Genomic DNA, 26,523 nt, shown 5'->3' with positions numbered 1-26,523 from the left:
CAGAGATAGAGTACAATAAATTTCAAGTTTGGAAATTTTAAAATAAAAAAATTGCTGCTGACCCAAAATCACTGAAGCAATTCACAATGGATTTCCAAGCATTAAACAATTTACTCCATGGAAGGTGTTGAATGCCATAGTTCTTGCTAAAATAGAATGAATTTAATATTTAATTTGTATGCCTGTTTCCCAGAAGAAGCCGGTTTTCCTCTAGGTGTGTATATTAGTAAAAGAGAAACAGATGGGCAGCCTGACCTCAGTGCCTGGCAAAGTTATGGAGCAGATCATCCTAAGTGCAGTCACACAGCACCTACAGGACGAACAAGGGATCAGACCCAGCCAGCACGGACTTAGGAAGGGCAGGTCCTGCCTGACCAACCTGATCTCCTTTTATGATCAAGTGACCCGCCTGGTAGATGAGGGGAAGGCTGTGGATGTGTCTACCTAGACTTCAGCAAAGCCTTTGACATCATCTCCCATAGCATTCTCCTGAAAAAGCTGGCAGCCCATGGCTTGGACAGGGGCACTCTGTGCTGGGTTAGGAACTGGCTGGAGGGCCGGGCCCAGAGAGTGGTGGTGAACGGGGCTGCATCCAGTTGGCAGCCGGTCACTAGTGGTGTCCCCCGGGGATCAGTGTTGTTTTTAATATACCAGTTCTATTTAATATCTTTATTGATGATCTGGATGAGGGGATCAAGTGTACCATTAGCAAAATTACAGATGACACAAAGCTGGGGGGGAGCGTTGATCTGCTGGAAGGCAGGAGAGCTCTGCAGAGGGACCTGGACAAGCTGGAGAGATGGTCTGATTCTGACAGGATGAGGTTCAACAAGGCCAAGTGCCGGATCCTGCACTTTGGCCACAACAACCCCATGCAGCGCTACAGGCTGGGCACAGAGTGGCTGGAGAGCAGCCAGGCAGAAAGGGACCTGGGAGTTTGGATGGACAGGAAGCTGAACATGAGCCAGCAGTGTGCCCAGGTGGCCAAGAAAGCCAATGGCATCCTGGCCTGGATCAGGAACAGTGTGGCCAGCAGGAGCAGGGAAGTGATTCTTCCCCTGTACTCAGTGCTGGTGAGGCCACACCTGGAGTGCTGTGTCCAATTCTGGGCCCCTCAGTTCAGGAAGGGTATTGAGGGGCTGGAGCAGGTCCAGAGAAGAGCAACAAGGCTGGTGAAGGGACTGGAGCACAAGTCCTGTGAGGAGAGGCTGAGGGAGCTGGGGTTGTTCAGCCTGGAGAAGAGGAGGCTCAGGGGAGACCTCATCACTCTCTACAACTCTTTGAAAGGAGGTTGCAGCCAGGTGGGCATCAGTCTCTTCTCCCTGGCAACCAGCAGTAAGACAAGAAGGCACGGTCTTAAAGTGTGCCAGGGGAGGTTTAGGTTGGATATTAGGAAGAAATTTTTTACAGAGAGGGTAATCAGGCATTGGAATGGGCTTCCCAGGGAGGTGGCAGATTCACCATCCCTGTAGGATTTTAAGATGAGACTGGATGTGGCACTAGTGCCATGGTCTAGTAACCACGGTGGTGTTGGATCATGATGATCTCAGAGGTCTTTTCCAACCAGTTTGATTCTATGATTCTATTCTATTCTATGAATGAAAATGGATAGCTGGCCAGAAGGGGATATCCTAATTTAAGGTTGTAAAAATAATTATTGATGATTTTTGAGAAAGTTTTCAAGCATGGACACCTGTGCAACCATTAAAAGAATTGGGTCATCTGAAAAAAACAGTCCTTTACTCATTCTTCTGACCTTTCCAACACATCCTAGTAGTAATCCGTATGTTGCAGATGTTTCCAGGCACGGCTAGCTTTACTCCCTCTTACTAGAAGAAGAATATAGTTGCACAACCAGATAAAGATGTCATGCCCTATGAGAATCAAATTCTTACATAATAATACTGAGTTTGGTGTTTGTTACAGCTTAGTATAATAAAATTTTAAATAACATTATTTCTACTGAGATTGTTTTGTTCTATATAGGACACTGATTTCTCTGTTAGGTGAACCAATGATCCATGAAAGCAAAAGAAATAAAGCTCTGTTTGAAGGTGAGAAAAAAAAAAATCAGTGCTCATTTCACTGAGCATCTGCTAGTCAATCAAAATATTTAGCTAAAGAGGAAACAACTTTTCTATGGAAAGCTTGTAAATTTTTTTTTACAGTTCTTCATTCTCTGAATGTACAGAGTGAATGTGAGATCAGAAAACCTACTCTCTGATGCATCAAGTTTGGCTTCAAAGATATTTTACAAGCAATATGAATTAATATCTTTTTGAAAGATCTTCCAGTTTACAATGTGGCTGATGAGTATTTATGACTGAATTTAATGAAGTTTTAGTGATATGATTTGCTTCTTTTTAATAAAAAATTAGACTTTTACAGTCTTTCTCGAAACTCAGAAAACTTAAACTAAAGAAAAGTCCTGACTGCTCTGTAGCCTCAAGTCAGGGCACTCTATGCCTTAGAGTTGCCATTCACTCTGCTGTGTGGTTTGTGAGACTACTGACAACTTCTGCTGGTTCAGTCTGTGTGTACCATAAAAATAATCATATCTCAAACAACACTGATTCATGGAAATTGAGACTTTGCTGTTGATGGGCAGCAATGGGAAATAATGAAGAAAGCAAATTTGAATTTGTTTGTATGGCAAATTATGCAGTGAATGAACTTTGAGATGAAATTTCCTTCCTTAAGATTCAATTTTCTCTGGGTTGGATATATAAAGTGGAAAATAAAATGCCTGTTAGAATTCATAGTGCCTTACATTATTAAGCTTAATACAAACAGTGATTAATTATTACTAAATAATTATTTATTGCTGCTTAGATAGACATTTATTTTGAATAGGTTGTTCATCCTATCCAGGACAGCCTGTGTCAGTGACTAAAGTACCAATGCTTCAGCACTGTGTTCAAGAGCTGAATAAACACTGTTATTACCGTATATTTTGAAAATATAGTAAATAAATTATGAGTGAAAAGATCAATGAAAGACGGCTATGAATCCAGCTAGTTTTATTTGAGAATTCTAAAGTAATAACTAATGTGATTTTTTTAATATTTCTGTATAAAATAATTTTCTAAAGCTTTGAAAAAAATGTGCTTTAAAATTTGTTTCTATACTTTAATACTTGAAGACTTTTTTTTTATTTGGAGGTGTTATACCTCTGAGCCATTTTGGAGCATTTAAAAAGTTTGAGGAACAGTTCAGTGGAGTGCAGTGCTGACCTCCGCACCTTCTATTTATGTCATCTAGTTGTAGATCCACGGAGTTAGCTTCAGCTGAGCCATAATCAGTATTTGCTTCTCATTTTGAGCTTTGAAAGATCTTATTACCCCCAGACTCTCATTTTTTTATCCTCATTCTTGAAATTTTTTTTGTAATAAGGCTACCTCTTTCTTGCTCTTCATCAACATTTTCCAATACCTTATATAAATCTGGAACTTTGAGACTGTAAGTTGTAGATACATAACCCTCATTCTTTAGGGGGAGGTAGCAAAAATAAATAAATAATGCTAAAAGTAGTTTGAAACAAATGGCTATCTCTGTGTCTCAACAGCAGCTCCTTGCACTATCTTGTGAAGCTTTACAGCTTGCTCTTTGTTATGTGAATAATAGAATGTTCTGAACTGCAGGCAAGGAACGCATTGTATTACTTTCTCTGCACAGGTCAAAGAAGGGTAATACAGGGGTTTGCATCTAGTTTTCTCACCTGAAAAAGAAATATAACATGGCCAGCTTCTTGCCACTTGGAAACATTTTTCTAAAAGAAAATGTCTGATGCTTTGCTAAATGAAAAATTATACGGATTTTTCCTACTAACTAATCAGCTTACACCATATTGTGGTATAAAATCAAAATACAGAAGTGGTACAATCTCTTAGTCCTTAACGTTCAGTATTATTTTAGCCCTAATGCTACCACTTTTGCTGACATTCAACATCAGGAACTCATGTGTGTTTTGCATAATCACAGTACAAGATGATCCTTTAAACCGCGGATTACCGTAGGTTAAAAACACCTGGTTCTGCATTATCTCTTTCGTTGGCTGGGTGGCTGGTCCCTGTGCAGCTTTGGTTGGCCTTTGTTGTGTAACTGCTCCTGGTGCTGATGAAAGGTACAGGTCAGTCTGAAATTAGCAGTGCTTTGCATCAGAGACAGCCACAGATACCAGGACACCTCTTGTGATTATTTCTTATTTGTTTTCCACCCATTTTCAAGGGTCAAGATTCCTTGAAGATGTTTTTTCTCCAAGGACACATCTTGTGAAATAGTTTGGTTGATAGCATTGTAAAAGTATTTGTGGTAACTACCTGTCAATCATAGTAGCAGTGATATAAGAATTTAGAGGTTCCTTGTGTATGGTAATTACAGATTACTATAAAGGAATCTAGCACAGTGGGAAGGTTGTTACATGAATTTAAAAAGATAAAAGAAATTGGGAAATTTTAGCCAGATATGGTGAATGCCATCATATGCTAAACAAAAATACATATAGCCTCAATAAAACTGAACATTTTTAGCACTTAGTATTCATATTTATTGCAAAACTGAGAATGTGTAAGACACAAATCACATTGTGGTACACAGGGAATTATTTTTAAAGTCTATTTCATGCAATTTCTGAGTACCAGTTAGAGGTACTTTGCCAAGCACTTCTCTCAAATGCTAGTTAAGCCTAATCTCTCTAGGTTTCTCTTAGAATGAACAGTTTTAAAACTGGGAATTCTCGTGCCATTCTCAATCCTATGTTACTCTTCCTTTAGCATTTAATTACTGTTACATTTAATTATCAATATTCTCATATCAGCAATTTGTAAACTCAGAAGCATTTGCACAGATTAACATGGAAAAAAGGGAATTTATAAACCTGGATCTTTGGGATTATTCAGCCTAGCTTTAGCATGACCTAATTGTGGCCTTCCAGTACCTGAAGGGAGCTTACAAGAAAGACTGAGAGGGACTTTTCATGCAAGTGAATAGGGGTAGGATGAGGAGGAATGGATTCAAACTAGAAGACAGTAGGTTTAGATTAGGTATTAGGAGGAAGTTCTTTGCTGTGAGGGTGGTGAGGCACTGGAACAGATTGCCCAGCGAAGCTGTGGTTGCCCCATCCCTAGAGGTGTTCAAGGCAGGCCAGATGGAGCTCTGAGCAAAACCTGGTCTAGTAGAAGATGTCCCTGTGCATGGCTGGGGGAGAGGAATATGGTGATCTTTAAGGTCCCTTCCAATCCAAACCATTCTATGGTTCTATGATCATCCGGTGAATACAAGAAGCAATTCTGAAATCTAATGTAATCCATATGCTCTGTGCAAGTCTGTCAAAAACTAGGCTCGCGATTCTGAAATGTTTAATGGCCAACTAAACTATCATTATTGTTGATTGCCATGAACCTTTACCAAGATGAACCTTGTTGCATGTCGGGAGGCTGGTGTTAGTATGATAGAAGTGGCATGGAAGTCAGCCTTGAAGTGATGTGCTGGTAGTCTGTCTGTCACATGTCCATTGCACCAGGTGCTGTTCCAATGGAAGGACAGAGCAGAGATAGTTGTGGAGCCATTGCTGCCTCTATTCTTCTAGAAAGTCTAATGAGGCAACTGTTGTTGGTTTGTTTCTATACCTCTTCAGATCAATTTTAGTTGACCAGATCATGTTCTCAGGCAGCACAAGAGGTTATGCATTGGGTTTAGGCTTTCTCAAGTCCAGTTTCAGTTCTTTTATTGAATAACTTTCTTTGACAATTTAACATTTAGGATTTATCATAACTTGCTTAAAATCAGGTATATACTACCATCTCTTGGAAATCTTCCATCAGGATAGATAATCTGTGTAAGAAGTGGGTTTACTCACTGTTTCTATAATAAATTTTAAAGTTATGAGTCTGGCTTTCTACCATCTATATCAAGTGTGATTAGCAGCATTCTAACAGAGTTAAAGGGGAGCCTTTAGATACTTCTGGAACAAAATAGTGAAATGCAGTATACATTTTATGCTATGCAAATTGCAACTGTTCTTGCTAAAACTTCTAAGCTAGGTCTGAGAAAAGGGAGACTATGAGGTTGTAAAAATGCATGGAAGTTCAATTAAGGTTGAAAAAGTGGATGAATGTTTTGATGTTATCTAATTATTGTTTCTATTTTTTTCTCTTCCTGTAATTTTATTCCAGCACTGTAATGGTATAAGTATACTTGCAAAGAGGTACTAACATTTAATATATTATCTATTAGATATTTGGCTTTCCATTTGGACAGAAATCTTAAAAAAACTATTTCATTGCTAAAGTGCTTCTGATTGGCATAAGACATCAGTTTTGTCTATATAACATCACAAAGAGGTTTTGACAGGAGTATGCATAAGTCTGCTGAGCGTCACACATACACACCTCTCAGTGTGTGATATGCCATGGAGTCATAAGCTATAGTACTCTCTTTATTCTAGATGCATATTCTTAAGAAGGAAGGCACCTAATGAAATATGTTACTTTGTCTTTACTGACTGTCTTTACTGACATATTGAACAGGTTAAAACAATGAGAACTTTCTTAGCATTAACAAAATCTGGAGGTGAAGTTGATGGCCATAGATAGAGACCATTCTTATAGATGTGTTTTACCACATTACATCAACCATTCTGTTTCTTCCCTTCTTTTTAGGTTTTACTGGGACTTAATCATGCTCATAATGATGGTTGGAAATCTTGTCATTATACCTGTTGGAATCACATTCTTCACGGAACAAACAACAACACCATGGATTATTTTCAATGTGGCATCAGACACTGTTTTTCTATTGGACTTGATCATGAATTTTAGAACTGGGACTGTAAATGAAGACAGCTCTGAAATCATACTGGACCCTAAAATCATTAAGATGAATTACTTAAAAAGCTGGTTTGTGGTTGACTTCATCTCATCAATACCAGTGGATTATATCTTTCTCATTGTAGAAAAAGGAATGGATTCAGAGGTTTACAAGACAGCAAGAGCACTTCGTATTGTGAGATTTACAAAAATCCTCAGCCTGTTACGTTTATTGCGCCTTTCAAGACTGATTAGATACATACACCAGTGGGAAGAGGTAAGATTTATGGTTCTAACATCATTCACTAAGAACTTATTTCTACAGAACACTAGTCAGATCTCTCTGAAGAGGTACACAAGAACAAGAACGTAATAGAGTTTTTACTCACCAGTTGGTGTAATTACAAACAGGTGCTAGTGAAAAGGCCTTTTTGGAAAAAAATGGCTTAGATTAACCATCATCTCCCTGCTAATCACAGAGGCCAAAATATGTTTGGGACCATCAACACAATTAGCATGGATGAACTCCTAGTAAGAATACTGGGAATTTCAACAAACACCTAAATCTTCATTGGATTTTCGTGACTAGCACTTAAACTTACTAAGTTAATACTCTCGTAGTCAAGAGAATTTAAAATACATGTTCATATTTTTCTATTATAGGAGAAATGGAAATAATTTACTATTGAGTAGATTTCCTAGAATTCTCCTTGTTTGAAGGCTGTATGTAGTCTGAATATATCAAATACTGGCCTTCTTTATGAAAAATGGGTAGTCCAAATTTTGAATCATTGCCTTCTGAACTGCCAACTCCACTGTTTCCAGATATGATGTTATGCTGCCTGCCAGTTTGGCATGCTGCCTTTTCCAGGAAATTATGGCATTCCCTAATTTGGCATACTCATGGCTAGGAAGTATCTAATGCTTTGGCACATACCACCACGATTCAGTCATTTTCTTACTTGCCTGTCCTCATTTCTATAATTCTAAATATCACAATGTTTTAAACAGAAGTGTTAAAACCATAGGAAAAAACACTGCTGTTTTCTAAACCTTTCTTGAAGTAAACATAATGAGAATTATTTTGTAGAGCATTATCATGGAATCAATTAAAATTGATTTCCATAAATCAATTTGATCGAGATTTATTTAATTAAATTAATATTGAGGGAAGATTTGGTACCATTTCTGGTGCTTTTTCTGCTGCTAATCTCCAGTATTGTATGCACTTTCTGGCTTAACAGAAACCTAAATGCAGCTCCATCTCACAAATAAAGTCAGATTATGTTTTAAAGTGATATGATGCTGGATGATCCTAAGTATCAAAAGTCTATATAAATAAATTTATAGTTGTTTCTTAAAATAACCTCTGAAATAGAGAATTATTTTTTATTTTGTAAATTCTACTTCTTTTTACCTCTCTGTAAAGCAGTGTAATAGTTTTTTTGCACAGAAATAGAGCACTATAGTTTTGTGCTGTTTAACTAAGGCAAATGATTAAGCATATTTTGCAGTTCTACCATAAAGCTGTGCTTTTGTCTCCTCTGTGCTTTACAAAGAGACAACCTTCTGAAATGCATTCAATGACATTATTTTCTGGCAGCTCAAATTATGAACTTGCCACTATAAATGCCTACTAGGCAGAGAAATGAATTCCTTTTTTCCTCCCTTCTGTATATTGTCAAAGAAAAATCAGGTATTCTAAATAAAAATAGTTGAATAGGCCACTAAGTGGGACTAGAAGTGACCAGTGGATGTGGTCCAAACCAGCAATAGTTGGTGTTTGGTCCATTTAATCTTTAGCTAATGCTCCTTGGTTGCAACTTCACCTTTGATTCCATTAGTAAAATTTGTGAAATATGTCCTCAGGAAGGTTGTTTTGTTTGGTTGGGGTTTTTTTGAGCATGCAGTAGAGCAGCGAGAAGGTTGTTGGGTGCTTTTGCAAAAGATTCTCATATGCAGGAACAGATATAAATATGTAGTCTGAATCAGGCTCTGATAAATGAAATGTGTGCAAAAAAAAAAAGGGCTTTTTTTTGGTCTGTTTTTATTTTTGTTTAGCATTTTACAGAGATCAGAAATGAAGGAGGTCATGGATTGTCATATATGGCTTTGGAGAAAATGTGTGTTATAATATTTTCAAACAAACAAACAAAAAAGCTGGGTAAGGATGACCTTTGTGGAACTGGGAAACAATGGATGGATGATCCTATAGGGGTAGTCAGTGAGACTTTGGTTCTGATATTCATGTTCTCTATATGTGAGTGTTTGGACATGGACAACAAGGAGCAACTGTTAACTAATTTTTATGACACAGAACTGGAGCCTGTTTGCATGTGGTTAAAAGGATTTAATAGTTTTCGCTTAGGGGCTGACATTGGTTTTTAGATGTGGTGCAGATAAATCTGAAATATATGTATTTGGATCAAAAATAGTGAACATTATGTCTAAAATATTCAGAGGACAGTCAGCAAACTCATTCTTCATAACATGCCAAGAGGATACTTCATGGAAAACTGATTGATGAACAAATCAAGTTGTACCATAAGGCAGCTATCCCACTGAGGTATTTCTATATCCTCAAAGAGAAAAGGGACGTTGACATTGTTTGAGCTTTTCCTTTAGGTATCAGTAAGACTTCAGCTTCAAGATCAATATTCTGAACTTCAGGATCAGTAGTTAAAAATTTAAAAGATTTTTGTATGACACTGGTGAAACATTGTTCCTTTAAATCAAGATCAAACTGCTAACAGCCACATAGAGTAATATTGAGATAAATAATGTATGCATTGCAGAAGCTTTCTCTGCATTAAGTGTTATGATGGAACAGCTGTAGCCTGTGGTGCAATATATATGAAATCTGATTGATATATTCATATCAGTCTGATGTTAATTGCTTATCCAAATGAATGGCTCAGTGGAAATAGGAAACAAGACTTTAAGAAAGGGACAGGAGATATCTTGGCAGGAAATAATTTACTGAATTTGCAAATGCACACTTTCCTAAAACTGCTTTTGAGCTACAATGTCTAATATTCCAGTCCTTTGAACTTAGGTGTTGACATATAGATCACATACTTACTTAAGCTAAATTATATGTAATAACATGCAAGAAAAAAAATATTTAAATTGATGATTACAGAAATTATACTTTTGCAGTAATTTGTGACAGGGGTTTGCTTTTGATTTTTTTTTAAACTTAGATTCCTAAAAATACTGAACAGGAGGTACAGGACCTAATTGTTATTTACTTTAAGTATTATGAGACTGACTAAACTGCTTGAATGTTTAACATAGGTTTACATGCAACTAGTAAGTTATTCTTAGCTAAATATGCTCACAGATCAATGAACAATTAAAAATAAAAGATATAAACAATTACAAATAAATACATCATTACATGTCAAATGATATGCCACTTTACTTTACATTTGTCAATGCTATTAATTTACTGATTATTTAAAATAAAAATATTTTCCAAAAGCTGCTTAAAACTCAGACTTCAGTAGTTCTGCTTACAGATATTCTGATCACAGCACAAGACTTAGTAAATGTATGAGTAAATAGAATTGGTTCTTCTAAAAGTGTGCTCTAAGTCTTTCTTGTTCTCAGATATTTGATTATGTAGAATTAGAAAAATTTTTAAAGTGAATTAATGCTTATTGCAACATGGGCAATAAAGGTTATATTTTGCAAAAAATCATATAGTAAAATATGCAAAAAATTGTAAATTGCAGCCATGTCCTTATTTTGTTTAACTTGTATTGAAATCTGGTTTCCAATTTGCCCAACCTTTTTGAGTCTCATAAACCTACATAAGTGTCGATATTCACTCTAGCTGTTGCTAAAGCACTGGTGCTTAATTATACATGTTTCTGAGCATATCACACTGACATATTTTGGTTTTGCTATTTTATTTCTGATAATCAGAGTGATGCTGATTCGCAAAAGCTCATAAATACAAGCTTGCAGAAATGCTAAGTCTTACTAAAGTGCTTAAAAATTAAGTGTGTAAGAGCTTTGCAAAATCAGGTCCTGCATTAAAAATTTCATATGTTGCTTCCATGCTACCGACCCTGAGCATCACAGACTACCACTAGGTGTCCTCTCCTTGTTCTGTTTTTTTGCCAGTACATGTATTAGGTATCTCTATGATGTTGAATCATTATTGTTTCCTAAATAAAATTACTGTAAAAGGACACTTGTGTTATCCAGACAACAGAAGAAAACTTCTACTTCAGTATCCTGGTGTTCCTGTGGTAGGTCTACAGATGGCTTTTGTTCCCTCTAAGAAAACCAAACACTTCTCCTTTCCCTTACAGCCTTAAGAATTCAAGGTTTTTTATCTCTCCTCTTGATTACTGACTGGGGAATTGTGTGGGAAGGGAGAGAGGATGAGTTAGGTGGGTACTTTGTGGTGTTGGATGAAAACACCACCTTTACTGATTGGATTAATTTAATTTTATTTTATTTTAACAGGGCTGGGTCTACAAGACATGGGGTTTTCTTGTCAATGATGGTGTCAGACAGTTTAACTTCTTAAATGAGTAGTCTTTTGGAAATGGGAATTGACATCATATTTTTACTTTCTTTTCATTTAATTTTAATTCCTCTTCTCCAGGGAGATAGTTTAAAATATATTTTCTAAGCCCTATAAAGTTGTGTCAATTAGTCAAGTACTGCAAATAAGCACACCAGTAGAAGTTGAGTGGCAATTTTGAATTAAATTAGCTTAAAGTAGGACACTTTTTTATTGCCTTTTAGAGATACATTAACCAAATATGAGTTGTCTGTTTCATAAGGGATGAGGGAAGGATAGTTGTTAAGTAACTCTAGGGGAAAGAAGATGTAGGAAAGTCCACCTTTTTTACTGGCACAAAGTCTGTGAGTTCTGCAACAAAGCCTCTGTATTGCTGTCATCTGCCTTCTTATCATTTAGAAGATGGAAGTAGGAGAAAATACCTATTTCTGTTGGAAAGTCATGCTTGAAAAATGCCTCATGTATAAATTAGTGAATTTGTGTCCTCCCACATAAAGACGGTGGTTGGGGTCACATTGTGTGCATTGAGGAGAAATATCAAAAGCCCAAGTTGTTTGACACCTTTTCCCTCCCCCCAAGAAGTGTTCCCTGTCAGGACTAGGTAAATATGCAAGCAGCGGGGAATCGTTCATATCGTTGTTTAGTGTGCATATACTTGCATGTGTATGTATTACACAGCTGACTTCCATTTATTGCTGGGCTGTATCTCAAATGCCAGCAGGGTTTGCCTGGGGGTTCCTCTCTGTTCTGCAGTCTTCCCTACCATCATGCTGACTAGATGTGGTCATGTGTGCTTGACATGTGCTGACCAGCTCCACCTCTCCTGTAATCTACAGGGTGAAAAACAAAACCCTGCACTGTTTGCTTGCAGTTTGAATTAAAAAATCTAGGAGTGCTCCTTGCTCAGCATAGCTGTAGAGGAGCCTTCTAGCTTTGTGAGAGCAGAAGGCTGCTCAGTGCAGTTTCACACAGGGAATGTGTTCCCTTTGTGCCTGGAAGTTGTGCTGGCTGTCAGTTGTTCGTCGGTAAGATTGCAGTGCTGGTATTCCTCCCTAACTCGATTGGGATGTTGGCTAATGGATGGTCTGTCTCTATGACAGTGAGGTATTTCACCTATGTAGACTGTGACTCTATGGAGCCAGAACCTGAACTACTATCCTTTTCTTTTTCCTGTTAAATTAGAAAATGTAAAGGCAATTTCTTTTAGAGTGTTGAGGCTGTTGAGATATTATCTCTTGGTATTCTGTCTTGATAATGTAGTTCCAGTTTGCTAAATATAATTTGTGTATATGGGTAGAACTGAAGTTACCTTATAAATATTATTCTTATTCTAAATAAGAAGGTAAGATACCTAAATTATAAAATAAAGTGTTACACAATATAAGTGAACATGTGAATAGAAGCATTATCATAAGAGCAAAAATGAGTCTCATACAGATACGTGAGCCACAGTGCTGTTTTATTCTCTGTCGTGTAACTTAAAAGTCTATTGTTTGTGTTTTGGTAGACAAAAACCTCATACAATCTTTACAAAATTGATAGTGTTCCAAAAGGGAAATTTTAATGGATTTTATTTCATGTAAACATTTTTGTTTATATGAAATAATGCATGTTTTAACATTAGATGGGTAAATGATATTCACTTGTGCGGTAGTTTTTAATATATTTAAAAGAAAATTTTTATTAAGAAAAGTATGTATCATTGCAGGTAAATGAAACATCCATGAAACATTACTGACAAAAACTCAAGCTTATATTTTTCACTCTTTTAAATTCTGTGCAACAGTAGGAAAATACACATAACTGATAGAGATGGTTAAAAGGCATTATTAGAATAATAGAATAATAATCATAGAATACTAACTGTTGAAAAAGAACAGCACATTTGTGTAGAAGGCAGTTACTGAAATGCAAGCAAGACATTGAGTATTCTGCTTCTTAATTTCCTCCTTTATGGTCTAGGCATAATCACTTTCACAGAAAGAATAATCCATTGCCCTGGACAGTAAATAGGAAGTGTTATGAGTGTAAGGATTCTTGCTTTGTCTTTTTACCCCCTTTTTAAGACTGTGCAAACTGAGCTGCCTTTCTTGTGTGCCTACCCCAAAAGTGTAATGGTGTGATGATGGTGCTTTCCCTGGGAGATAAACCATGGAAATGTAGAACATAGCCTGAGACAACTTTTCCTGAACTCAAAAGCTGGATGATGTTTTCTTCTTTATATAAGTGCTCGCCTGGCTTCTATGGTAAATGGACCTATTCATGGGAGATTTGGCTGTGAACCCAGGAAGGTGGGTTCAGCCTTACAGTAATATTTCTAGAAAATGCCAGTCAGTCAGTTTTGAAAATGATCAGAACTGTGTCAACTTGCCTTTGATGCTGAATCATAACACAAATTTTTTAGAATAATTTTTTTTAAGTCTAATTTGTTCACTATTTTTAAGCTGTTTTGGCAATATCGCTCTGTTTTGCACTTGCTAGAGCTTGCACACTTTACTCCTGGCTACACATTTGCAAAATAAAGCCTTGTTCTTTCATCCTAAGCTTTTAACACAAGCAGAAAGCCCACTTGGTTTTCACAGGGTAATGGCCTGATGGGGACATACCTTGTCAGGCAAGGGGGAAGGTCAGGAATATTCAGTCCTCTTGCAAGGCAGAGCTGCTGGCTGCTCATTGCGTCATCCTGCTCCCTCCTGGGAGCTGAAGAGCCGTCAGAGAAGGTGATGACGGCCAAAGAGCTGTTTCGGCAGCCCGGGGTCTGCATCATGGTTCACCATTCGGACACTGCGATAATGCAGAGCCCTTCACACTGTGAGTGCATGTGGTGCAAGCTCCCTTTGGTTCCTGCAGTGACAAGACTGAAGGGGAACACGTGAATGGGGTTTCTCAGTTCTTTTCCAACGTATTTTTGCAAATTTAAAAAATTTACAAATTTTGTAAGAATGACAATAATACGTTTGTTCTTTGCAGGGTAAACACAATCTATTCAAGTAGATTAATTAATACAATAGTACGCTATTGTATTAATACTGACCGGTACAGAATGACAGTTTAACTTCTAAATTACTCAACAATAGTAATTGAACTAAAAGATATTCTCATCTTGTCACTCATGCCTTGTAAAATTCTTGCTTTCTTTGTTTTCATAATACCTACAGATCTTTGCAAGTAAAGAAATCAGTTGAATGAACACTTTAGATTTGCACACAGATTTTCATTGGTTTTGTTATTCTCTTTATGTAGCTGATAGGCCAGAAATTGTTAAGAATATGTTATGGCCATTTTATTCTGTCTTAAAAAGACCTATTTTTAAAGTAAATTTTTAAAACACAAATTCGAAGCTGAGTTGCTAGTCTACCTGGCAAAAGATACCCAGTTATTTGTTGAAATGGGGGGACTTATAATCCACTGTAATAATTATAAATACGGTATTTATTGATATGTCTATTAAAGAAAGCAACAAGATGTCCTTCCAGTGCATCATTACTAATTGAAAGCTGAGGAACAAATTATACAGGAAAAATAAATTAGAAAAGTGCATACATAGAAGGTGGATATGAACAATTTTAATGTTTTGCTACCATTTGTCTAAAAGGGGCATTTCAGTTTTTAAATTAAGTAATCATTTATTAAACGGTGGAAAGATAATTCACTAGATCTCAAATTGATAATATTCCATGTTCTAGTTTTGAGGAGAAAATTTTCAGTTGCAGTGAAGATCTTTTTAAATAAAAAATCCCCAAACCACTGTATTCTCTCATTTCTCTTATGTGGAGAGCACTGTGCCTGTGAAATTTTGTGGGATTTTGTGGGAGAGCATTTTCTCAGTTATCTCAGAAAGATCTGAGAGGTAGAAAAGGAGAACTTTCGCTGGGCTGTGCTGGGTAGACCATATGTGCACTGTTGCCTTTATTTATTTATTTTCCCAGTGTCATGTCATGTGCCTTAGCTCATCTGGGCATTTTATTGGTTAAGATCAGGACTGAAATGACACCGAGTTCACCACATGTCCATAGGCTGAGGATCATGTTCTGATTTTGATCTAGTTTGACAACTTTCTAACACAGTAAAATACCTGGGACACTGCTTGTCTAAGTAGGTTTCTATTATGGCTCCCACTGAGGACAACGGAATAGTGTTTTAATAGTTGATTAGGAAGACGGGTCTGCTTTATAAGGATGAAATGGTCTGAATTAACCACTTTAGGAAGTAAGATGCAACTGTATAAAACCTATTTAGAGGGAGTTGAAGAACTGAGATGGCAGTGTAAAAATGGCTTTAGCAGTCGCATGTTATATTTAATGACTTATTTCTAACCTGAATCTCATGGAGTTTATGCCAAATAACGGTGATATTATCCCACATAGGTAATGTATGATTTAAATATAGTTGTGACCTGGAAAGAACAGGGATACAACCTAATTCACAGATTTTCAGAGCTCCTTGCTTCCAAGCAAGAATGAAGGCTATGGTCGAACTGCTAATCTCTCTTCATGATAACTGCACTGGGAACATGCTCTATTTCTCACCATTTTCACCTTTCTTAACCTAGGCAAGTGCTTTGCCTTAGCCTTTCTGTATGTCTAGGCTCACAGTATTTTCTTTGTTTCTTACTATCTTTTTAAAACTTGTCTTTTTTCCCCCCGTCCCCTATGTTTTCAGAACCAATAGAAATGAGCTTGACTACACATCTGCTTACCCGAGTACGGTGTCTTTCTTTCCAGTAAATGTTGCAACTTGTTACTGACCTGGCAGAAACTACTGCCATGTAGTGTATTTGGTGTCATTTCAGTCTTGGGTTTGTGTGACACAAGGGTAGGCAGTATTGGAGATCCTGCTTTGAATCCAGGTGGGTGCTCCTAGGTGAGAACCTGTGAGTAGAGCCCTGTATATGCATGGGAGAAACCATCTGTAAATAAAATGAAAATGCCTGAAGGCTAATTATGATATAACTGCTATAATCTTGGACCATAAGCCTTGTACGACTGAACTGCCCGTATAAGAGAGGAAAGATGTGACTATCAAAAAAACCCCCCAAACACCAAGCAAAAAACCAACCAAACCACACAAACAAACAAAAAGAAAAAAAAAATCAACAACATAAAAACAAAACATGAGAGAACAATTGCAGTTCAGAAAAATGTGCATATACATATTGATGTGACTACGTTTTCAAGTGTGAAGGTTCTTAACCTTCACTGCACCTCTCACTAGAAACCAAAGAAAAAGGTCCTATGTACAATTTTTATCTGTCCAGATTAATTAAAATGACTGGCATTATTCAATGACTCATGATAAACAGACAATCTTTTGTCTCAACTGAAAACTGTAAGTTTCACTGTTGATCTGATGCTTTTTCATACTCTTAAGATGGTGGCATACAAGATTTCTGACCAAAACTTGAACCTGGAGAACAAATATTGCTGTGCATAGTTTAAAATGAATCTCTTTTCAAGAGTACCTTCCCATGGGATTTCCAAAGCACATTATTGAAAACCATGTAGTAGTTGTCATCAGAATGATCGATTTTTCCCTCAGCGAAAGGCATAAATTATGTCTTCATCTGTCTCAAAAATAGCTGGGCATCCCACATGAGAATTGTTTTCCATCTGGGGAAATGTAATGTCAGCTATGTTTTAACAAGGAAATGGAAAAAAATGGAAAAATTTCAAAGGCAAGGGGTAACTTCTAGAACTGCTCTATTGTTTTGATCACTAAGAGGTTTTAAAATACTGAACTCAGACAAGTAACTTACATTTTTCTTGCGGAGACTTTCTGGTGAATTAAGCAAAACACTGTTTTTCCTTCAGTGTCAGTCATATAAACATTCTTTTTCCTATCATTTATTTATTTTGCCTAAGGCAAAACCAACCTCTACCCATAAATGTGGCTTTCTCTTTTTCCTTTTTCGTATGTGTCAATTTTGGTAACTTACTACACAGCTTAGCCCAACTTGGATTTCTTTTTATGTTCCTGTTAATGTTTGCATATCACAAGTATATGTATCTTTATTGATCTTATAAAAATAGTTTAAAAGAAATATCAGTATTTTTTGAGGCATTCTTAATTGGCAAAGTAACTGAAAGGCATTAGAAATGAAATGTCAAAAGTGTGTATGAATAGAAGTAATATCAACACTGTAACCTTTTTCATTGAAGTAAATGCAGGAAGATATATCTAATTTTAAAGATAATTACCAAATAAATTCCAGTAGAACTTTACATGCTTGCTTTCTTTTCATTTTACCTTTGCACTGTTACCCCCATGGAACCTAGTGAAAATAAGATTGATCAACATCAAGATTTTTACAGATACTGTTTCTCTGTTTGCTAACATAATTGATTAAATCACTAGTTCCTGTCAACTTTCGTTTAACAGTTAAGTAATTTTATATTTGAGGTTGAAGTACCTTTTTTAATAGTTGTTTTTTTTCTTAAGCTCAACAGAGTGTTTAGAAGTGGTGGCATTTGACAGCAGCTATGCTGGGTGCTGTCCTTGTGATACAATTCCCAAGCTGTCTGTCCTAAGCTAATTGCTAGTGCTCTTTAGGATGAGAAAGGAATTGTGACAGTTTTAGATTTTGCCTTTGTGAAACCTTTTTATATGTCTGTGGATACTTTGTGTAAAGTGAACATGTTCTGAAAAGCAGCTGAAGACAGGAACTCTTTCACTACATTGTAATTTTAAAACTACATGTGTCTGTGTTGAGCAACGTAGTTGGAGCTAATAACTGAAAATCTTGGCAGTACACTATGGCATTATTTGTTATAGAGATAAAATTTTTGTTTGAATTCTCAGCCTCATGTAGTGAATCATTTTCTTTATCATAGTTTCAAACAGACAATGAAAGAAACATAGTCAGTTCAATGTTTGGTTTGTGAATTCAGCACTTAAATGCAAAAGGAAGCATATAAATTATAAAGTTTTTAGTTCTTTGTGAATTATCTGAGTACGGAACTTTGTTTCTCTCCTCATTTAAACAGTTTTGAATCTTATAGTCACTTATGAGTCGTGACCGTGGTGCCATGGTTTTCTTTCCATTTTCTCTAAATGTTTTGGGTTTTTTGTTTTCTTTTTTTTTTCTGATATGATGGATATCATAATGCTCTTTAGAAGTAGTGATTATCAGCTCATTTAGAATTAGAAAATTTAGCGCATTGGTGGATTTTCATTTGAGTAGTGTGAAATAATTCCCCACCAATTAGAAAAACTCTAACTTTTTGCTGAATCATGAAGGAAGTATAGATCGAGACACTTAAAGCTTGAATTTCAGGGTTATTATACGTTTTTGAGGAGTTTCCTTTTCCCTTAATTTATCTTTTTCGTTCTTTTGACAGTAGTGTTTTTCAGAGCAGTAGCGTATTTTAGGTCCATATTCCAGTGTTAAATATATTCAAAAAATGTAATACTATATTAACCGTTATGCATGCTATGCCTAGAGAAGAAGAGAGGACAGGAAAAGAAAAGTCTGGCAAGAGATGGCAAACAATCTCATGCCCATAAATTACCTTTTTCTTTATAACTGGTCTTTTTTGTTAGCTACTGCTGTCTAGAAAACCAGTATAAAAAAACCTCATCTGCCATATTTTTTCTGCGACTACCATCTTTTAGTTTAAGCTATGTGAAAATTCTGCAAGTGATATTAGAATATCACTGGTGGTATCACAAACCTTTTGAATTGCTTCCACTACTCTGACATCCAGTTTTGTGGCTAGAAGCTGAAAATTCCATTTGTTTCTCTTCTGACTGTGTTCTTGTGATTGCAAATACTCAGCAGAATCAGCGTGATGAAAAAGAAACAAGACTGGTGGCACCTCAGAAGAAAATATCTCTCTGAATTTCTAAGAGCAAAAGTATATTCAGTGTAACTTCTAGTTATTCTGCTAAATAGTGTTTTTATTAAATTTATGTGTAAATATTTTTGTTTGACTATATTTTTATTTTTTTGTGATGAAAAAATGGCAGATTTTTACAGAAATAATATTTATTATATAATGGCTGTTTGGGCTGTTTAGGACACTAAAGTAACAATGATTGATATTTTCTGAAGGCTAGTAACCTTCAACTAGCCGTAGGTTTGGGGTTTTTTTCCCTTCTGTTTCCCTTAACAGCCACCATCTTTTAATCTGTGCTTATGTTTTGGAACTCCAGTTTTGACAGGCATCTCCATGTTTCCAGTAATATTATTATCATGTAATAATTGAATAATCAATAAGTTACAAAGGAATATTCTTGCTGCTCATGAAGCGTGGTCAATTGCATTGTTCTAATTCTTGAATGTTCATTACTCTTTTGTTTCTGGATTGCTTAGGGCAGTTTGGGACAGGTGTAGAAGCAGGTTTCTAGTCACCTAGGGGACTTCAGTAGGGTCAGATACATACAGACCCTGTCAGGCAGCATTAGGTGGCAGCTGAACTAGGCTGTTGTGATCACTATATTTGGGAATGCAGTATTTGCACCATTCTCCTTCTCCTTTTGCATGTGTTTAACATTTTGCTTGAGTGGTATTCCAGCAGGCTAGCAGAGTAGGGAGATTCTGCAAGTGATATATTTTGGGGCCTGACATTGTTCTTTTCACTGAATGATTTATGCTTGCAGATCTGATTTTGGAATACAGAGGTTTAACAAATCTGTTAAATATTTTTCAGCGTTTTCACTTTCTTGCTATTTTACATGGATAAAGATTATTGAGCTGTAATTTATTTTTAAATTGAGCTACAGAGGTACTTGAGAGACCTCCAGCTGTTTTTTCACTCTGAAAAATATGCCCCAAGACGTTTGTCCTCCAATATCTTTTCAGTCCCATACCTCTTCCTTTATGTCAGGTAAGTGTCTTGGGAACACATAAAGCCTGTTCTCTGTTCTCACAGGCAGTGGCTCTGGACAGTCAGAGCCTGCTAGTGGATTAATAGCTCTGTATCCCTCAGGTCTGTGGCTGAAGATGCAAAACACTAGATATTTTAGTGACAGTTTTTATTTAGTCTAGAACAAATAAGCATACCAAGACTTATGCTTCAGTTTCTTTTCTTACAGTTGGAAACAAAAGAGAGAAAACTGATTTTCTAAACTTGACATATTTGCTGAGTTAAATAAGTATTTTTGCAAACCATCCCAGATGAAAGCTACAGAGAATGTGAAGTCATTCCACTCAGCAAGTTTATTCCTTGTTACGAAATTCCCCCTATAATAGCAGTGCCTTATTTTAGTAAAGGAAACAGACCCAAGGAAGTCCACTATGTCATCCACTGCTGTCTTGAAGAAGATAATCCCTTCCTTCCTTGGTCTGAAGGGCTTCAGTCAGGGTTGGCATAGGACAAAATTGGCACTGGCATACTGCCCTACCTGACCTGATGTGATTTTTTTTGTGCCAGACTGAGTGCCTAATGGGGCGGGTGGGTCTGCCCTCATGGTGGGAGCACTCGTCCTAATAGAGAGGCAGTGTGGGTGTATGTGGGCTTTGCGGAATGACTGTTTCATGACAAAGGGAAAGGGCAGTCCTGACATTTCCCATCGACTAGCTGTCATCAGATCTGCATTCCCCTTTATGTCTCTTAGCAGCACCATCTGAAGTGTCCATCTCTCTCCACAGACTGGGCAGGGAGCCCAGACACCCATTAATCACTGGAGAGCAAGCGCTTCAAAATCAAGACTTTCTTAGGCTTGGCTATTAGAGCTACTCTCAAGCTCCTGGCCAGTGATAGCATGGAGAATTTGCTTGTTTGCTGGAGAAATAAAGTGTACGACCTGGAGAGAATGAAAAGGTAGAGTTAGTTTTACCTTTTAATATTTTGAATTCAGTGGTCTTCTCTCTGAGTTTATCTCAGACCATTTCCATGAGGCAATATCAGTGAAAATTTGAGAATTTTCAGTGTTACCAATGGAAACTCTGGAGTATCCTCAAGACTTGCCTTGGTGACCCATTTCATTCATTTGCAAGAGGAAAAATAGATAACTGCTGAAAAGCTCTTTTTAAAGGTTGAATAGAAGAACAAATATGACCTTTTTTAAGTTTTACTTTAAAGTTGCTGTTCAGTTTAAATGTACAGCATGTAACAGGCATAGTCTCTTCCATGACTGAGTCAGAGATTTGCACGGATACTGCTAGCATTCATTTACCTTAGATGATATTCTCAGAATATTTCTAAAGTAGCAGGGAAAGAATGATTAAGCAGGATTCAACCTCTTCCCAATGTTTTCTGTAGCAGATCCGATACTTGTACACAAACCCCAGAGTTATGTATTTTGTGTTATGCTCTTTGAAAGGTTTCTCATTGATTTCTTGAGTAGGGGGGAGAAGAGTTCAGCTCACTAGTGTCAGCTGATGAACACTACTGGGTATTCAGTATATATATATATGTATATAGTAGCCCTTAAGTGGATAGAAGTGTTTCAAAAGCATCAAATGATTTGGCTCATTGCTAGACTTTTAGTCTTCTACCTACTATGACTAGTTTAAGAAAAAAAATTCTTCAAATGAAAAAAGGGCATTATAATATACCTTTTATCTTTAAGTGGTCAATGTGAAGTTTTATTATAATGCATGAAAGAAGCATGTCCCTGTAAGAGATTTGTGACTTAATCTACTACCTGGTTGAAAGTGTGACGCGATAAAGTATTGGTAATTGAAAAAATAAGAAAAGGTGGTCTAGCATTGACACAGATCTGCTGCCCTTATATCTAATCAGTATAAGAAGAAGCAATGAGCCAAAATGGCTCAGAAAAATAGAGAATAACATTAAAAAGACTAAAGTAAAAAAATCTGCATACCTTCAGAGAAGTGCCTGACATGTTATATCTTTTATTTTATACCAGTCTTCAAAATGTGTTTCTATGATAAGTAACACCTTTGTAATTCGTAGTACTGTCTTTGCTGGCATGTAAAGATATTGTACTCTAGCTTTTTTTCATCAGGCTAAGTGCACCAGCATCAGTAAAGGCTGCTATTCTATCTGTTGTAAGTGAATGTTTCTTTCACAGCTTACAATTTTGTCAACTGAAATCCAGTTTCAAATGTAGCATTGTGATTATGCCCTTCTCCTGTGACCTGGGGTGTTATTGGCTGTTCCATGAACCATCAACAAATTCTAAGGCATCTTTTCCCCCAGAGTGACATCTATTCAGAGTTCTTGATTTGCCATATCTTTTCTTAATTCCTTGAAGGAGTAAAGTATGAGTTATAGTGGACTTCTAAATCTGAGATTCCTAAAATCAGTAGGCAGCTGAAGATTCCCCTTCCTTCACATTTGCTTATTTACTATGGTGTCCTAGGCATATAAAAATGCGTTGTAAGGTACCAGGTTATATTGTTCTGTCTCAGCCAATTCCTAGACAGTCAGCACTTTTTAAATTGGGAACCAGTTGGAGTTTGGCATTCTCAGGGTAATATAGGTTGGCTTATAACCTTGACATAGTTGACATCAATTCAGAATGATATTTAATAGATACCAATGCTTACATTTGATTGTTGTCGGTGATTTCTCTGATGCTTTAGAACCATTCTTCAACAAGCGTAACAAATTCTCTTTGTTCTATGCCTCTTTGAGTGTGCCATTGATAAGGGGCTGCAAGACTCAGCAGTCACCAAAAAGGATTGCTAAAATGTTCTTTTCTCTTTGTAGTGCAGATTAGCTATCACAAATCCTTGATCCATCAGTATTCATACATCTTTATCTTTTTATCCTGTTTATTTTTGTAGGATCAATGGGGTTACAGCAACCTCTGTACCTATAAGGGTGCCGCTTTTTAAGAACTTGAATAAGCTGTTAGAGACAAGCCCTTTTTGATGCTCTGCTAGTCTTGCTCCCTTGTGCCCACATCAAGCCCAGTGTTAAATGTACCCCCCGTCTACTAGGGATTTCAGACTGCTGCAGTTCTTAGGCAAATAGATTTGTACTCTGTTGCCTTTGAGTGCAGCTGCTAGGGAGCTGCTGTATGCCTCACAGATCATCTATTCCTTTTTATTAAATGTTTCTGTTGGCATTATCTAATTCTGTCCAATTCAATATTGTTTCCTAAGTCTTGTTTCTTAAGCTACTTAAACTGATTTCTTTGATTTAATTTTTTTCTTCCAGAGGTAGTATGTAACATGAATTCTCTTATTCATAGATGAGGTTTCTTATTATTAATTAAAGACCTCTTAAAGAAATTCAAGTTTTACTGATGTTGTGAAACATTCAGTTCTGCTGTGGAGCATTGTTGCTTCCTACAATCTTCGTTTGGAGCATCTTGCAGACTTTTAGGTTTCAGGCTGAAACACAGAATATGTTGAACACAATTTGAAGGCTTGAATTTATTGAATTCTAAACAGAACATAGGCTTCCTGTACTTTTCATAATCTATATTTCTGAAATGAAATATCACTTGCCATACATTATTTCAAAAAGAGCATTTTTAGAGTTTCGAAAACAAAGTTTTGTTGAGTCTGAGTTATTTTTTTTTTCTTCATAAGGTATTAAGTTAATTCAGTCTCTATATTCAAGATAAAATTATGAGGGAATCCCACGAATTAGTGCATAGGTAGGGAGGGGACACTGGGAAACTCCCGGAGGGTCTGTCTGCTGTAACACCTTCCACTGGGGTAGTGGAACTCCAGGATTTCCTTGCAGATGCTTCATAATCAGAATTTTCTTTTCAATTCCATTATTGATATAAAAATAATGAAAAAGGCAACTCTGAGTATTTATAAAGCCACCTTCAGTTTCTGGGAAAAACATATTTAAAATTAGTAATATTTTTTGTCTGTTATGAATTTTATGTTCCATATATCTAAATTGTCGAGGCTTGGATGTTAATGTGTCCATGTTTTTATTTTCTTTGGGAGAAGTCAGGTAGGGACATTACTGTAATCAGTGAAGGGAAAAATCCACTGTTAGATGATTAAATATTCCTTACCCATTAGTAGAGATTTCTTTTCTTGTTCTGCTATTTTTATGTACCATAGATAATTCCAGTAACAGTGGTAGCAATGTCCGACCTTGTGTTGTAAAACACTGAAGTGGCATGCCAATCTTGCCTTCATTTTGGCAGTGATAAGTTAAGGCTCTAGGATAATTAGAGCTGGCATTTTCTGCAAATTGTGAGCTTTCACAGCAAATGCCAATTCATATTGCCAAAAATAATAATAATAATTAAAAAAAAAAGTGATGCTACCAGTGACAGCTCTTTAGTGAGGACAAACCTCATATCTGAATATTTTCCATAAAAACACAAGGAAAGGGAGAGAGAGAGAGAGAGAGAGAGACGCCCAAAGAATAATGTTCAGTAAATGACATGTCTTCTAGAGCACAGGAGAATCAGATAAAGTCCCTGCCTGGCTACACTCCTATATCCCCAAGTGGTCCCAGTTATCAGATTACTATCCACTCTCTTTTTGATCTATTGAAGCAGTTTTGCTTTGTTCACTAGGCAACTAGAAGGAAATAATTCATCTATATCTTAGCTCAGTGGTCTGGTCTGCAGGTTGCACAGGAGAAATGTCTCTGTATTTGTTTTTTATTGCATGGCAGAAATGTGTTGCACTTGTTATTAGTGCATATAGAAATGTTGGTGTTTTATTTGAAGCTGTAGAGGCTTTTTGGGTGAGGACAATTCTTCCTGCTCATTCCTACAGATAGAATACATAGATATTAGGTCTTCATTATTTTTCCAAAATTCCAGTACAAATTGAAGCTAATATGTTTATTAATATTTCTGCACCTTTTTTTTTTTTTGGTATCTTATATCTGTTGAAAATTAACTTTTCTCTATTTGCCTTCCTTGCCTTGACAGTTGTCACATTACTCTAAGGTGTTTATAACCACCGGTGACGTAATTGTTTTTAAAGTGTCAGTGCTGGCAGTTCATGATAAGGTTGTACTAACAGTGCAATAGAACAGATGCTCATTGCTGAGAAAATGATCAGTGCCAATACTCTGTAATAATTCTGTTTCTCTCTGATAGAGTAGGAAAACCCATCTTATCAATAAGTGGCTAAGAGATTGGTGCTACTGGCAGAACTTTGGGGTTTTTGACCGTGGGGCAAATTCCATCATATCTAGTCTCTTCAAACCAGATGGGCTTCATCTATCTAGCAAGGGCAAAAGGACTCTAGCCCATAAGTTGGCGGGGCTGGTAAGGGGAGCTTTAAATTAGGTTTGAAAGGGGAAGGGATAGAAACCGGGCTCTCCAGAAAGGAGCCCAAGGGTGGACAGCCCAAGCTAAGAGTCAAATCAGCAGCCCAGCTGAAGTGCATGTACACCAATGCACACAGCATGGGTAACAAACAAGAGGAGCTGGAAGCCATCGTGCAGCAGGAAAGCTGTGATGTAGTCGCCATCACGGAAATGTGGTGGGATGACTCGCATGACTGGAGTGCTGCCATGGGTGGCTACAGACTCTTCAGAAGGGACAGGCAGGGTAGGAGAGGTGGAGGGGTGGCTCTATATGTTAGAGAGTCTCTTGACGCTGTAAAACTTGAGGTCAGTAACAATAAGGTTGAATGCCTGTGGATCAGAATCAGGGGGAAGGCCAACAAGGCTGATATCCTGGTGGGAGTCTGTTACAGATCACTCAATCAGAATGATGAGGGTGATGAATTATTCTACAAGGAGCTGGTGGATGTCTCAAAATCGCCAGCCCTTGTTCTTGTGGGTGACTTTAACCTGCCGGATATCTGCTGGGAACTCCACACAGCAGAGAAGAGGCAGTCTAGGAGATTCCTAGAGTGTATAGAGGATAATTTCCTGCTCCAGCTGGTAAATGAGCCTACCAGGGATGGAGCCCCTCTAGACCTCCTGTTCATAAACAGAGAGGGGCTGGTGGGAGATATGGTGGTCGGTGGACGTCTGGGACACAGTGATCATGAAATAACAGAGTTTTCAATTCTCAGGGATGCAAGGGGGGCCGTCAATAAAACCTCCATGTTGGACTTCCAGAGGGCAGATTTCGGCCTGTTCAGAAGACTAGTTCAGAGTACCCTGGGAAACAACCCTTGAAAACAAAGGGGTCCAGGAGGGATGGACGTACTTCAAGGAGCAAGTCTTGAAAGCACAGGAGCAGGCTGTCCCAGTGTGCTGAAAGGCAAGCCGGTGGGGAAGACGACTGGTCTGGCTGAACAGGAAGATTTTGAAGGAGATAAGGGTAAAGAAGAGAGCCTACCAATTATGGAAAAAAGGGCTGACTACTCAGGAAGAATTTAAG

General features: G+C 37.2%; 1 protein-coding gene across 2 annotated transcripts in view; it reads left to right on the top strand.

Annotated features, from left to right (window-relative positions):
- HCN1 (hyperpolarization activated cyclic nucleotide gated potassium channel 1) overlaps window positions 1-26,523 on the top strand; it is a 202,855-nt gene that overhangs the window by 18,336 nt on the left and 157,996 nt on the right. For both annotated transcript variants that reach the window (XM_039378583.1, XM_039378584.1), the window contains exon 2: window positions 6,660-7,083. In XM_039378583.1, the coding sequence (XP_039234517.1) occupies window positions 6,660-7,083 (424 nt within the window). The remainder of the gene's footprint in view (window positions 1-6,659; window positions 7,084-26,523) is intronic.

This window comes from Pipra filicauda, unplaced genomic scaffold (assembly GCF_003945595.2).
Source record: "Pipra filicauda isolate LSUMZ 115617 unplaced genomic scaffold, ASM394559v2 scaffold140_size2443280_pilon, whole genome shotgun sequence".
Taxonomy (NCBI): domain Eukaryota; kingdom Metazoa; phylum Chordata; class Aves; order Passeriformes; family Pipridae; genus Pipra; species Pipra filicauda.
The sequence above is the reverse complement of the archived record's forward strand: the minus strand, read 5'-3'. Positions and strand labels throughout refer to the sequence as shown.